At 41.2% G+C, this 14265-nt stretch overlaps 1 protein-coding gene across 1 annotated transcript; it reads left to right on the plus strand.

Annotated features, from left to right (window-relative positions):
* The first annotated feature begins 7775 nt into the window (after window positions 1-7775).
* On the plus strand, window positions 7776-10239 carry LOC100502295 (phosphoribosylformylglycinamidine cyclo-ligase). Its single transcript, NM_001196773.1, has 8 exons — window positions 7776-8122; window positions 8359-8453; window positions 8528-8629; window positions 8739-8798; window positions 9150-9322; window positions 9433-9544; window positions 9633-9791; window positions 9922-10239. Exons 1-8 carry the CDS (start codon window positions 7831-7833, stop codon window positions 10090-10092), a joined length of 1164 nt encoding a protein of 387 aa, NP_001183702.1. The 5' UTR covers window positions 7776-7830; the 3' UTR covers window positions 10093-10239.
* Window positions 10240-14265: the final 4026 nt, after the last annotated feature.

Genomic DNA, 14265 nt, shown 5'->3' on the forward strand with positions numbered 1-14265 from the left:
GGGTATCTAGAGACCACCCAGATGTCATAAACTGTGACTAGCAGTTAACCCATATAGCTATGTTTTTTAAAGATGTTCTGTAGGACAATATCTTTGCTTCACAAAGCCACTTGGAACATATTAAGGTGTAAACACCAACCTACCTTACAACAAGGAAAGATGTGGATCTGAAATGAACCTTATTAAGGGTCTTTCCTCTCAGTCTAAGCCTAGCTTGTTTCACCATTCTAATTCACGGAATCTCCAATCACATAGAACAGGTTACCATTATGATAAACTTTAGGTGGGTCTCAGGCCCATTTCACTCGATGCACTGTCTATCACACTACGTGATAGCCCCTTAGTAAATTGATCTGCTAGATTTTTAGATGTATGGACATAGTCCAACGCTATTACTCCGTACTTTCTCAATTTCCTGACAAATTTTAAACGCCTCTTTATGTGCCTTGTCGACTTCATATTATCCTTAGAATTGTTTATTTTGATTATCACAGTCTGATTATCGCAGTTCATAGAAATAGCCTGCACATGTTTTTCAACCATCGGTAAATCCATAAGGAGTTCACGAAGCCACTCAACCTCAACTGAAGTGGTATCTAATGTTGTAAGTTCTGCTTCCATAGTCGATCTCGTTAAGATGGTCTGCTTGCAAGACTTCCATGAAACAGAGCCACCTCCAAGTGAAAACACATATCCACTTGTGGCATCTATCTCATTAGCATCAGATATCCAATTTGCATCACAATAACCCTCCAATACTGTTGGGTACCCGGTATAATAGATGCCTAAACTCATAGTACCTTTTAGATAGCGCAGAACTCTCTTAAGAGCACGCTAGTGATAATCTCCCGAATTTAAAACAAATCGGCTAAGTTTGCTCACAAAAAACGAGATGTCAGGCCTCGTAGCGCTAGCTAAGTACATGAGTGAACCAATTATTTGGGAATATCTCAATTGATCCCTAGCTATCCTTCGATTTTTCTTCAATAGCTTACTAGGACCATAAGGTGTTGGAGCACATTCACATTCGCTATAACCAAAGCAACTCAAAACCTTTTCCACAAAGTGGGATTGCACAAGTGTGACCCCACCATTGCATTCTCTCAGTAGCTTAATGTTAAGAATAACATCAGCTTCTCCCAAACCTTTCATTTCAAAATTATTGGACAAAAAGTCATTTGTCTCTTTAATCACATCAAGACTCGTCCCCAAGATTAGAATGTCATCAACATACAGACATAAAATTACTCCCTCACCCCACCATCATGATAGTATACACATTTATCTGCTTCGTTCATAACAAGACCGGTAGATGTCAAAGTCTATCGAACTTTTCTTGCCATTGCTTAGGTGCTTGTTTTAGGCCATATAAATATTTCAATAATTTACACACCATGCCTTCTTGACCGTTTGCTACAAACCCAGTTGGCTGCTCCATGTAGATTTCCTCATCTAGCTCTCCATTTAGGAATGTTGTCTTAACATCCATTTGGTGGACGAGAAGACCATGAGAGGCAGCCAGAGAAAGTAGCACATGAATTGTGGTCAATCGATCCACAGGTGAATACGTATCAAAGAAATCCTCACCTTCCTTCTGTGAATAGCCTTTAATTACAAGCCTCGCCTTGTACCTTTCAATAGTACCATCATGACTAAGCTTTTTCTTGAACACCCATTTACTTCCAGTGGCACCCATAAGGACGCTCAACGACCTCCCAAGTTGCATTAGACATAATAGAATACATCTCACTTTTTATTGCTTCCTCCCAAAAGTCAGCATCAGGAGAGGAATATGCCTCTTCAATGGTACTTGGGGTGTCATCCACAAGATATACAATGTAATCATCACCAAAGGACTTTGCAATCCTTGGTCTCTTACTCTTTCGAGTTGATACATTGTTATCTTCCACAGGATTATGTATAAGGGATTCCTCAGTGTGTTCTACCGGAATAAAATGCTCATGGTGTATCGTTGCTTCATCACTAGACGTATTATGTGTAGCTTTCATGGGAATTTTGTCCTCAAAGAACGTAGCATCTCTAGATTCCATAATAGTACCTACCAACGTGTCCGGTACTCCAGAGTTTATAATTAAGAACCTATATCCAATGTTGTGAAAAGCGTACCCAAGAAAAACACAATCAACAGTTTTCGGTCCTAATTTGCGCTTCTTGTTAATTGACACATTCACTTTAGCCAAACAACCCTAGGTGTGCAAATAGGAGATATTTAATTTTCTATTTTCCCATTCCTCGAATGGTGTGATTTCTGTGTTCTTTGTGGGAACTTTATTCAGGACATGACAAGCCGTCAAGATCGCCTCACCCCACCATTCTTTAGATAGCTTGAAGTCTCTAACATGGCGTTTGAAAGGGAAATAGTCTCAACATTTCCTATAATCGATTTTGGTGTTTGACGACCATCACAAACCTTGTGGACTAACCAGTTTGCCTAGTTGATCATTTCACAGGTGCATAAGTTCATCTACAACTATTCCAAATCGACTGTCTAAAATACCATAGATTATTTTGGACAGGAGAAGCTTTTTGGAAAGACACCTAAGTGCGGACTGTCCGGGCCCTTGCAGCGGACCGTCCGCGACACCAAAGTGAGCCTCGGACAGGAACATTGCATAAACGCAAGTCAACACTACGGAATGTCCAATGGAGAAGCGAGCACCGTCCGAGACCAAGCGCGGAACGTCCGGCCTCAGGCGCGGACCGTCCGGTCGGTGAAAACCAGAAAAACCTGAAGGTGACGGGTTCAGTAAAATGTATTTTTAGCGTCCTCGCGGACCGTTCGGGGTGCACGACCGGACCGTCCGCGACTGCTTTATCTGACATCTGACGACGCATTAAATGCTCTATAGCCATTGATATAGCCGTTACTGCTGACCGTTGCGATTTCAGTCGTTGATGTGCAGGGCGCGGACCGTCTGCAGTTGACAGAAAAAGAGCAACGACTAGGAAGTGGTTGGGGGCTATAAATACAACCCCAACCACCTCCATTCACTTCACGCAAGCACTCCAATCTTTCACATTCAATACAAGAGCTAGCAATCCATTCCAAGACACAATCAAAGCTTCCAATCTCTCCAAGTTTCACAATTGAGACAAGTGATCATTAGTGATTAGTGACTTGAGAGAGAGAGAGAGTGTGATCTGTGTGTTATTTGTCGCTCTTGTCGCTTGGCTTTTGCAATCGTGCTTTCTTCTTTTCCCATTCTTATTCTCAAGTGACTTGTAATCAAAGCAAGAGACACCAAGTGTGTGGTGGTCCTTGCGGGGTCTAAGTGACCCGTTTGATTAAGGAGAAAGCTCACTCGGTCTAAGTGACCATTTGAGAGAGGGAAAGGGTTGAAAGAGACCCGGTCTTTGTGACCACCTCAACGGGGGACTAGTTTCTTTGGAACCGAACCTCGGTAAAACAAATCACCGTGTTCATCCGCTTTATTTCTTAGTTGATTTGTTTTCCCTCTCTTTCGGACTCGGATTTAATTCTAACGCTAACTTCGCCTTGTAGTGTGTGCTTAAGTTTGTAAATTTCAGATTCCACCTATCCACCCCAATCTAGGCGACTTTCAGTGTTAACCAAATCAGTTAGAGTACGGTTCTTTCTCTCAGCAACCCATTGGATTGTGGTGAGTATGGCGGTGTCTTCTCATGAATAATACCATGTTCCACACAAAAATCAGAAAAATCACCTGAAAACTATTCTCCACCACGACCAGACCTTAACCGTTTAATTTTCCTCTCGAGTTGATTTTCCAGTTCAGTTTTGTAGGTCTTAAAATAATGCAAAGCTTTGTATTTTGACTTCAAGAGATACACATAACAAAATCTAGTAGAATCATCAATAAAAGTAATAAAATATCGTTTTCCTCCCTTAGTCAATATTCCGTTCATCTCACATAAATCAGAATGTATTAAGTATAGTGGTGCCAAGTTCCTTGCCTCCGCAGCCTTATGAGGCTTGCGAGGTTGCTTAGATTGCACGCACACCTGGCACTTAGAACCTTTGGCTAAATCAAATTTCGGGATTAAATTTAAATTTGCTAACCGCGACACACAACCAAAATTGATGTGACAAAGTTGTGAATACCAAATATACGACTCGTTCGAAATCACATTGTTCACAAACTTATTACAAACATCATGCAAAGATAATCGGAACAAGCCTCCACTGTCATAGCCTTTTCCAACAAATGTCCCATACTTTGACAGTATACATTTATTGGACTCAAACACAAGTTTATAGCCATCTCGACATAGCAACGAGCCACTAACATGATTCTTTTTGATGGAGGGGACATGTTGCACGTTCTTCAATAGCACCGTCTTTCCCGAAGTAAACTTTAGAATGACTGTACCAACACCAAGAACACGCGCATGTGATCCGTTCTCCATCAGCAAGGCTCTAGCCCCTTTGCACTGATAAGAAGAAAACAAAGAATTATCAACACACACATGAATGTTTGCACCAGTATCAGCACACACATGAATGTTCCTTCTGTGGTCTCGCTAACAACCATGTTTGTTGTTTTCTTCTCTTGAGCTGGTTTTTTCTCTTGCTTCAAATTGTGGTCTGGACACGCGCTTGCCCAATGATCAGTACTCCCGCAAACAAAGCAACCAGCTCCTTTGTTATTCTTTTTAAACGAGGCTGTCTGCTTGGGCTTCGTGACATTCTGTTTCTTGTTGTTCCTTTTATTATTATGTGACGTATTGGAGTTCTTCCTTTGTACCATATTGGCACTAGAAGTCCCAACTCCTTTTCCACGAGTGTCTTTTGCTCTCGCCCTCTCCTCAACGTCAAGAGATCCAATAAGCTTAGCCACACTAAACTCTTGTCTCTTATGTTTTAGAGTGGTAGAAAAATCTGTCCAAGAAGGTGGCAGCTTAGCGATAATACCGTCAGCCACGAACTTGTCAGGCAAGACACATGAGAATTGTTCGAGTTCCTTAGCCAGTGCCTGTATTTCATGAGCCTGTTCAGCTACAGGACGGTTCTCAACCATCCTGTAGTCAAACAGCTGCTCCATGATGTACAACTCGCTACCAGCATCAGAAACACCGAACTTCTCATCTAATGCATTCCATAACTCTTTTGTAGATGTGCACGTTAGATAAGAATCAACATACTTGTTGGCAAGAACGCCAATCACGGTGCCTCGAAACAGGTTATCGGTAATGTTGAACATTCTCTCCTCCTCAGAAGTGAACTGTTCGGGTTTCCCCTGTGCGGCGTGATAGCAGTTCATTGCAGTCAACCACAGTATCATCTTACTACGCCACCTCTTGTAAAATGTCTCATCAAAAGGTTCACTTGGTTATAACGCAACAGCAAAACCACTAACAGAAATATGCCTAATATCGGGGTTTTGGATTGTTGGAGAAATAGGCATTTTCTGTTTTAATTTAATCCAGAAAATCATAGTGATGTATGTGACGACATGTATGTGCATGCATGTGTCACTACTCAGATAAGCAATAAGCAATAGTAAAACATGCACAATTACTAAAAACAGAATGCACCTTGCGGAGGGACTGATGCTCAAACTAGAAGAATATTGATCTTCTATGACGTTTTGATGTTATCATAAGCGTCACATAAGGTGCGTAATTGAAGGTCTTCTATGACGAAACATAATAAATAATGACGTTCCTAAGAATATTCCTCCTTAGAAACGTCATAATTTTGTATGTTTCGTCACAGAAGGTGCGTGTATGTTCAATGTAGTTGTATGGAGTCGACGCAGACAAATGTACGCAGTGTAGTCCCACGAACGGCGCCAGCGACGAGGAACTTGATCAGCGCTGGTCGAACGGACAAAGCGAGCAGTCGCGAGTATGCTCCCCAAAAACCTGATAGCCCGCACACCCATGCAAGTGTCTCTCTGCGGATAACGATTTCGGAGGCCTGCTCTCCCACACTGTCTGTGCTCGCAGAAGGTAGTAACAGTCGCCATCAGAGCTACCGTTACAATCAACCAGAAACTGACGCCATTAGTGACGTCTGTTACTAGTTGACAACCATTACAACTCGTCCGTTACTAGCCATAACAAAGGAAACGACCAGTAACATACGACAGTAATGCACGTGTGGCAGTCCTTCATCCTTTTCTAAACTTCTCAATAGATGCACCAATGGTCCACCTATTTAAGTAGATTGAATTGTCCCTTAAACTTCTGGTATGGTACTAAAGTATTAGTACAACATAGCATTAAAGTGAACCTCTAGCATTGACTATTATTGAATATTAATATGGACCAGGCCCATATTCATTCAACATTTTCCAGGTGACAGATCATTTAAACAATGTTGCTGAGTTGTCATTTAAATAAACTGTTGAATGGAATACGGCGGGAGATGCTCTCACAGTCAAGTGGGAGCATGGTGAGTCGGGTAATAGATACGAGTAGTAAAAATATCCGAAATTTTGGATATGGTCTTTTTTGGTTAGGAGTAGATGGAAAGAGATTAGAGAAGATTAAATCAATTCTAGTCAAAATTAAATAGAAAGAGATTAATCCATCTTAGCAACTGTTCGTTTTGATCACAATCCATATAGATTGCACGGTATTGGATGTGTTTAAATCTTTAGTAAGTCAAAATTCTTCACAACTCTTTTTTCAATCCTATCTAATCTACATGGAATAGTAATAACTGAACAAGTCTCAATCTTTTTCGTGGGTGAAAACGAACAAGACCAAGGTGGGAGCGTTGATCGTAAGTATCATTTGAGGTGCTGCCGAGTTTGCGTTTAAATAAATCGTTGAATGGCAAAAGACTGTTTTTTATCAGGGTACAAAGACGCCACAAACGCACACCACTATACACCACACGCACACACGTGTGCACGTCCATAACACACACAAAAATAGATTGAGAGGCCTACACCTCTAGTGTGTGGGAACATGCAATACCGCTGAACGCGCACACATATATGTACCCTAAAACCTGAGAAAATTCTCAAGTAGGTTGGAAAATCCTGGGACAAGTGGTACAGGGAAAATCCTAGGACGATGTTAGAGCGAAGGTCGTCCGCCCCCTCGTTCGGTCTACTTTAAATATAAACTGAGCAGGTTCCATCAATCACAAGAGACGAAGGGTACCTCAACCTGCACCGAAGGCAAAGCCTCGATCGGAGAACTGACGAAGGCTTGGAGGTGAGGGGACCCGTCGCTCAAAGTGGGGGCTCTTCATGACTTCGCTCGTCATGACTTCAGGTGCAAGCCTTGGCAAGATCCGAAGACACGGCGCCCCAAACGAAGACCGTTGCTCGGACTGTGGAATGGGCCAACCTGGTGCCCTGCTGGCCTACTCGGGCCTATGTGTAAGCCCCATCTTAGCGTAGGGTTAATGGTGTGTTTATTCAGGCTATACTTAACTCCGTTGTGATGACCTATAATGGTCCCAAGAGGGGAATATTCTGGGGAAGACGTAGGTAACCAGGAACATAATCTTACTTAAAAGGACATGCTCATCCGTATGATTACCTAAAAATACCCTCGCATTGTACTTAACATGACACGATTAACAAGACACTCCTGCCTCCCGGTGGTTAATGGTGTGTTGATCGTCGAAATTACGCGAAAAGCACCTCTTCTTATTATTATCGGGCCCAAGGAACCTTGTTTGTTGTTTCGTTTCAGTGGGCTGACCTGCCACTTACTCTTAGCACGGCCCAACAAGCGCCGCCGCCGCCGCCTCGTATACCCTCACGACACCTCCCCTCGCGCCTAGAGAGGAGGCATCCGCTTTCGGCGCCGTCGCCACTCGCCACCATCTCCACCGCCTCCTCTCGACGCGCATCCCCTCCCATACCCATGGCCACTGACCGTCTCCTCCACCTTCTCCGAGCGCCGACAGGCTCTCCGGCTGCCGCCACCACCCGCGCGGCTGGTTGGGGTCGTCCACGGACACAGCGCGTCGACGTCTGGCAGGTTGCTGCGGGGATTCGCCGCGCGTCCGTGTCCTGCTCGAGCACTAGCTCTGGCGGGCAGGGGGGATTAACATATAAGGATGCCGGCGTGGACATAGACGCCGGCGCCGAGCTCGTGCGCCGCATCGCCAGGATGGCACCCGGGATTGGCGGCTTCGGCGGTCTCTTCCCCTACAGTAATGCGCCCGCATCGCTTTTATCTTTGCTATCTTATCTATATTTTTTTAAAAAAACCAGCCTTTTGTGAGGATTGTTATACGTGTGCCGCGATTTGCAGTTCAAGAAGGGAGTGAGAAAAAATAAGTTGGTTTAATAATGGGTGTCGATTAATTGTAAATTAATCATCAATTTTAGCTGGTGAAAGGGGCAAATTTAACGTTCTTGGTGCTTACCTGTTGGTTTATTTGAACAGATGACGATTATCTTGTTGCTAGCACCGATGGGGTGGGGACAAAGCTGAAGCTTGCTTTCGAAACTGGTATTCATGATACAATCGGCATTGACCTGGTAAGATTAACCACAACGCTGTTTTCCTTATCTCTGTCGAAAATTGTCTGAATGGATTTAGGTTATTGTGGCAGGTGGCAATGAGCGTCAATGACATTGTAACTCTAGGTGCAAAACCATTGTTCTTCCTAGATTACTATGCAACGAGCAAGCTTGATGTTGATCTTGCAGAGAAGGTAGTTCCATTTTATTTTCTCACTTAAACATCATAATTTTTGCCCTACTCATACTTATTTAGTTAGTCATCTGCTCAATTTTCCCATAAGTACTATGTAAATTTTGTAGGTTATCAAGGGGATTAGGGATGGGTGCGAACAATCAGATTGTGCTCTCCTAGGAGGGGAGGTAAGATTTTTTGGAATTGAATTACTAGGACTTGACAATTCAACCATGCAGTATTGCCCTTGTAAGATTAGTAGTTGCATATGAATGGATCAAATGTCTTAAACTGCTAGACTGTCCACCATTGTTGCGTTGTTTATCTGCCAGACTCCCTTTACTAAAAAGCAGGGATTTTAATGTTTATGCTTGAGCGTATTACTTGATTGATAATCAGTAAATATTCTGATTTTCTTTCTTTTTATGCCTTTAATTCCATACAAATGCAAATGAATCTTCCTGAATCATTACATGTGCATTACTTTTATGAAAATCCAAAAACACTTAAACTGATTATTGAACAATTGATCATTACAGACAGCAGAAATGCCTGGTTTCTATGCAGAGGGTGAATATGATCTAAGTGGTTTTGCTGTGGGTGTTGTGAAGAAGGATAAAGTCATTGATGGAAAAAACATTGTTAAGGGAGATGTGCTTATAGGTCTTCCTTCCAGTGGTGTTCATTCTAACGGGTTCTCTCTTGTTAGAAGGTATTGTAGTATATCATTTGATTGATGAATTTATTTATTTTTTATCTCTTCCTATTTGTTGAACATCATTGTATCTGGTTAATGATGGTTGAAAATCTTCAATTTTAAAGAGTACTGGAGAAAAGTGGACTTTCTTTGGATGATCAGCTCCCAAGAAATGATGGCATAACAACTACGGTTGGTGAAGCTCTAATGGCACCAACCTTCATCTATGTTAAGCAGGTTTGGTTTGTTTATGTGTTTCTATGCCTCATATTTCCTTCATAATTTTACAGAAATATTAATTTATTGTTTTGTGAAATAAAAAAAGGTGCTTGAGATTATTAGCAAAGGTGGTGTGAAAGGACTAGCCCACATCACTGGTGGTGGCTTTACTGACAATATCCCAAGAGTATTCCCCTCCGGATGCGGGGCAAAAATTTTTACTGGGTCATGGGAAATACCTCCAATCTTCAGTTGCCTTCAACAGGCAAGAACAAATGATCTTCAAACTTTGCCTTTGATTTCAGTATCGCCTTTGATTTTCAGTATATGCATTGTTTGGTTACTCTGTACCTATATCTGGATAGCTTTAACATTTATCATTATGTATTTTGCAGGCTGGAAACATTGATGACGCAGAGATGCGGCGAACATTCAATATGGGCATTGGAATGGTTCTTGTGGTAAGTCGAGAGTCAGCAGACAGAATTATTGAAGACACCCATGGATCCAATCCTGCTTATCGCATTGGAGAGGTGATTGAGGGTGATGGGGTTCAGTATGTCTGACCTCGTATGCCTTTTATAGTGGCTTGAGACTTGTTGGTCTGCTCTGCAAAGCAGCAGAGTTTATGTAACAACATAATCTTGTGGTGTTAAGTTCTGCACCACTACTCCCGCTAGAAAGTGAAGGGTAACCAAATAATTATTTGATTGGATCCACGGGAACTTCTCTAAAGGCTTACCAGAGGAGGCCATTAGGAGGAAATACAGTTGATGAGAATTTTTCATGGAGAGCGGTATTGTTTTCGTTGAGTAAATTTAAATAGTTAAATTTATTATTTGGTAAAACCGTAAAACTACATTTTAATCAATTACATCATACTTGGCTTATAGTAACACAACTAAACTTGCAACCCCGGTGGTTTCGATGTGCTACAGTGACCTTTCAGGTCAACAAGCAAGTGGAAAACTGTTGCGCCTTGTGCAATAGCGGTTTTTGCTGATTCATTACGGGAATCGAATCAAACCATGTGAAAGTACAGTTTTCCAAGGTGAGGTATTTTGTAAGGTGTGTCCACGTGAGCACGCAGGCATAATCTTGTAGAGTGAAACTGTTGATGTAAAACGAGATCTCTTTATTGCTTGAATATATATACACAAGTTGTAATCACAGGGAAAAGTAAAGGACGTTGTCTATTCATGCGTGGAGTAGGGATGAAAACAATTTTGGAATTCTGGAAACTGTTTTTGATTTTTTTACCGGAATCTCGGAATCGGTCACCAAAATTTTAGATCTAAATCGGTATCGGATTCTACCGACCCTTTCTTTCTGTTTCTTTCAGCTACTGTTTTGATCGAAAATTACCGAAATCACAAACCGGAATTTACCGAAAATATGCTGCAGCCCAGCCTAAGTTGCGAACCTTAGGACTTCTTTCACGGACTCACGGCCCAGCAGCCTACAACGGGTTGTTCACCCACCGGCCTGTCCACTGTCCTGGGCTCCTCGCTGTACACGGAGTCACGGTCCATTGGCCATCGTCCATCGCTCAGGCCAGGCTCAGGCGACTCCACTCCAGACTCCAGTCCACGAAACAGGCACCGCGAGTCGGTCTCCACGAGCGAAGCAAGGAGCCGAGCGAGTGTCCAGGCCGTCTAAAATCTTGTTTGTAGAGTGAAATTTGAAATAGGAAGTGAGATAGTGAGTGAGATATAGAGTTTGCTAGAGATAATCTAAAAGTGTAGAACCTTTTCAGTGCTTTTTATATGTACTTTTAGAGGAGCAGTCTCTTCAACCAAAATTATAGTTACTGCTACTCTCTTGCAACCAGCATACAACCTGTTATATTGTGAACTTGTGATCTGTGTGATCAACCTGTTATATAGTAAACTTGTGATCTTTGTGATCAACTTGTTATAATGTGAACTTGTGACATTGTGAATTGTGAACTTGTGGTATTTGTGATATTTGTAAACATTGTTGTATTGTGAAATTGTTATATTGAGATATTTTCATATTGATATGGTTACCGATTGCATTTTAGATTTCGACCGGTACCAATGTATTTTTCGTATCGAACTTTCATTTCTGATGTTTCCGAAATACTGATATCATTTCTGTTTCCGGAGTTAACGTTTTCGATTTCGTTCCCGATAAAAAATATGAAAATGATAACCGTTTTAGTGTTTTGTGATCCCAACCCTACATGGGGATGTGTCCCTTGCCAAGGAGACGAGTGGAGATTGTGCTTAAGGGACATGGCCTTTGGTCCATGTGACTGAACGACTGGAAGCATTAACTCTAGAAAAATTCGGTGGAAAAAAATTGGAGAAAATTAATAGTCCATGTGACTGGATGGCCGGAAGCATTAACTCTAGAAAAATTCAGTGGAAAATTTTTAGAGAAAATTAACAGTATGTGAGATGTCATTGGTGTCTCTATCGAAAAACCCTGGTGGGAAAAATCAAGAGACACACATATGCTTGTGTTGACATTGCCTCATTAAAAACCTTATATGAGAAAACATGATAGTAAAACTCATATAGGAAAATAGTACAATGTGTTGTTAGTATTAGGTTCGATCAAAGAGATACTCCCCCTGATGCAAGCAAATTTCTAAGTCGTCGCATACCAATGTCCTTAACACATTTTTGAAATGTAGAATAAGGTAGCGACTTAGTGAATAAGTCTGCGAGATTATCACAAGACTTAGTTTGCATGACACTAATCTCACCATTTTGTTGAAGTTGATGAGGATAGAATAACTTGGGGGAGATGTTTGGTAACATTGCTCTTGATATAACCTTGTTGCATCTGAGCAATACAAGCACCATTATCTTCATAGATAATGGTGGGTGATTCAATGGAATGAATCCCACATGATGATTGAATGTGATTAATCACTCTTCGAAGCCAGACACATTCACGTGAGGCTTCATACAAGGCAACAATCTCTGAATGATTAGTGGATGTTATTACTAGAGTTTACTTGGAAGACTTCCAAGAAATAGCAGTTCCACCATTCAGAAATACAAATCCAGTTTGAGGCCTTCCATTGTGGGGGTCCAAAAGATAACCAACATCTGTGTACCCTACGAGGCTAGGATCTTGATTTCTTTCGTAGAATAGACCAAGATTTGTCGTGCCATGTAGATATCGAAGAACATTCTTGATTCCAGTCCAATGGCGTTTGGTAGGAGATGCACTATGTCTAGCAAGTAAATTTACTGCAAAAACAATATCAGGTTTTGTATTGTTTGCTAGGTACATAAGTGCTCCAATTGCACTAAGATATGGGTACTTAGGACCCAAAATCTCTTCTCCGTCGTCACGTGGTCGAAATGGATCATTATCCTTTTCTAGGGCATGAACTATCATTGGAGTTTTAGATGGATATGCTTGGTCCATATTGAATTTACTCAATACTTTCTGGGTATAAACAAATTGATGAACGAGAATGCCCGTTGGAAGGTGCTCAAGTTGCAAACCTAAGCAATATTTGATTGTACCGAAATCCTTCATCTCAAATTACATCTTTAGAAGATTGCGTTCTTCATCAATATCACATTTATGGTCAATGATGTTTAAGTCATCTACATATACTAATATGATGCAGAAACATATAGAAGATTTTTTTATGAAGACACATGGGAAATCATCACTATTAGAATAACCCTTATCCATAAGGAATTCCTTTAGTTGGTTTTACCACATTCTCCCTGACTGTTTTAAGCCATATAGAGATTTGGTGAGTTTAACACAAAACATGTTACCATTTTTGCCATTATTCGGTACAAATATTCCATCATGAACTTTCATGTATATGTCCAAATCTAGTGACCCATAAAGATATGCGGTCACGACGTCCATGAACTGCAGAAATAGACGTTTTTGTATTGCTAATGAAATTAAATATGGAAGGTTATTCCATTCATAGCATGAGAATATGTCTCATTGTAGTCAATGCCAGGTCTTTGGGTAATCCCTTGAACAACTAATCTCGCTTTATATCTCACAACCTCATTGTTCTCATTCTATTTTCGAGTGAAAACCCATTTGAATCCAACATGATGGATTCTAGGAGGTGTAGGTATCGCTGAGGTGAATACCTTTCTTTTTGCTAGTGAATATAATTCAGAGTTAATTGCTTCCTTCCATTTGGTCCAGTCCGGGCGTTGTTGACACTCTACCATGCATTTAGGATCTGGATCAAATAAAAGGTTAACAACTATGATTAATGAGAAGCATGAATTGACGACCGTATTTTTACGATCATACAACTTTCCAGAACTAGAATAATTAATGGAAATCTCCTGTACCCCGTGAAAATCTTCTTGATTCATAGGAAGAATAGATTCGAGGTGTTCCGATGTAACATCTAAAATGTGCACTTGAGTGCTGGTTTGTGGATGTACAATATCCACTCGATGCCCATCAACTGGTGGTTGACTTTCATTTACTGATATGAAGGATCGATTGTTCCTCTCTTTCCTTGGATGCTTAATAGAAGCATTATACTACTTAGCAGCTCTCCCCCTCTTCGGTTGAGAAGATGGTTGAATGGTTTTTCTTGGTACCTCCAATTGACTAGGCGCATTAACAACATGATTCAAGGATTTTGTGACACCATTATAGTTAGTAAATGCATCAGGCAGATTATTTGCAAAATGTTGCAATTCTATAATTTTCTAAACTTGAAGTTGAATTTCCTAGGTTCGAGGATTTGAGGACACGATGGA

Source organism: Zea mays, chromosome 6 (assembly GCF_902167145.1).
Source record: "Zea mays cultivar B73 chromosome 6, Zm-B73-REFERENCE-NAM-5.0, whole genome shotgun sequence".
Taxonomy (NCBI): Eukaryota; Viridiplantae; Streptophyta; class Magnoliopsida; order Poales; family Poaceae; genus Zea; species Zea mays.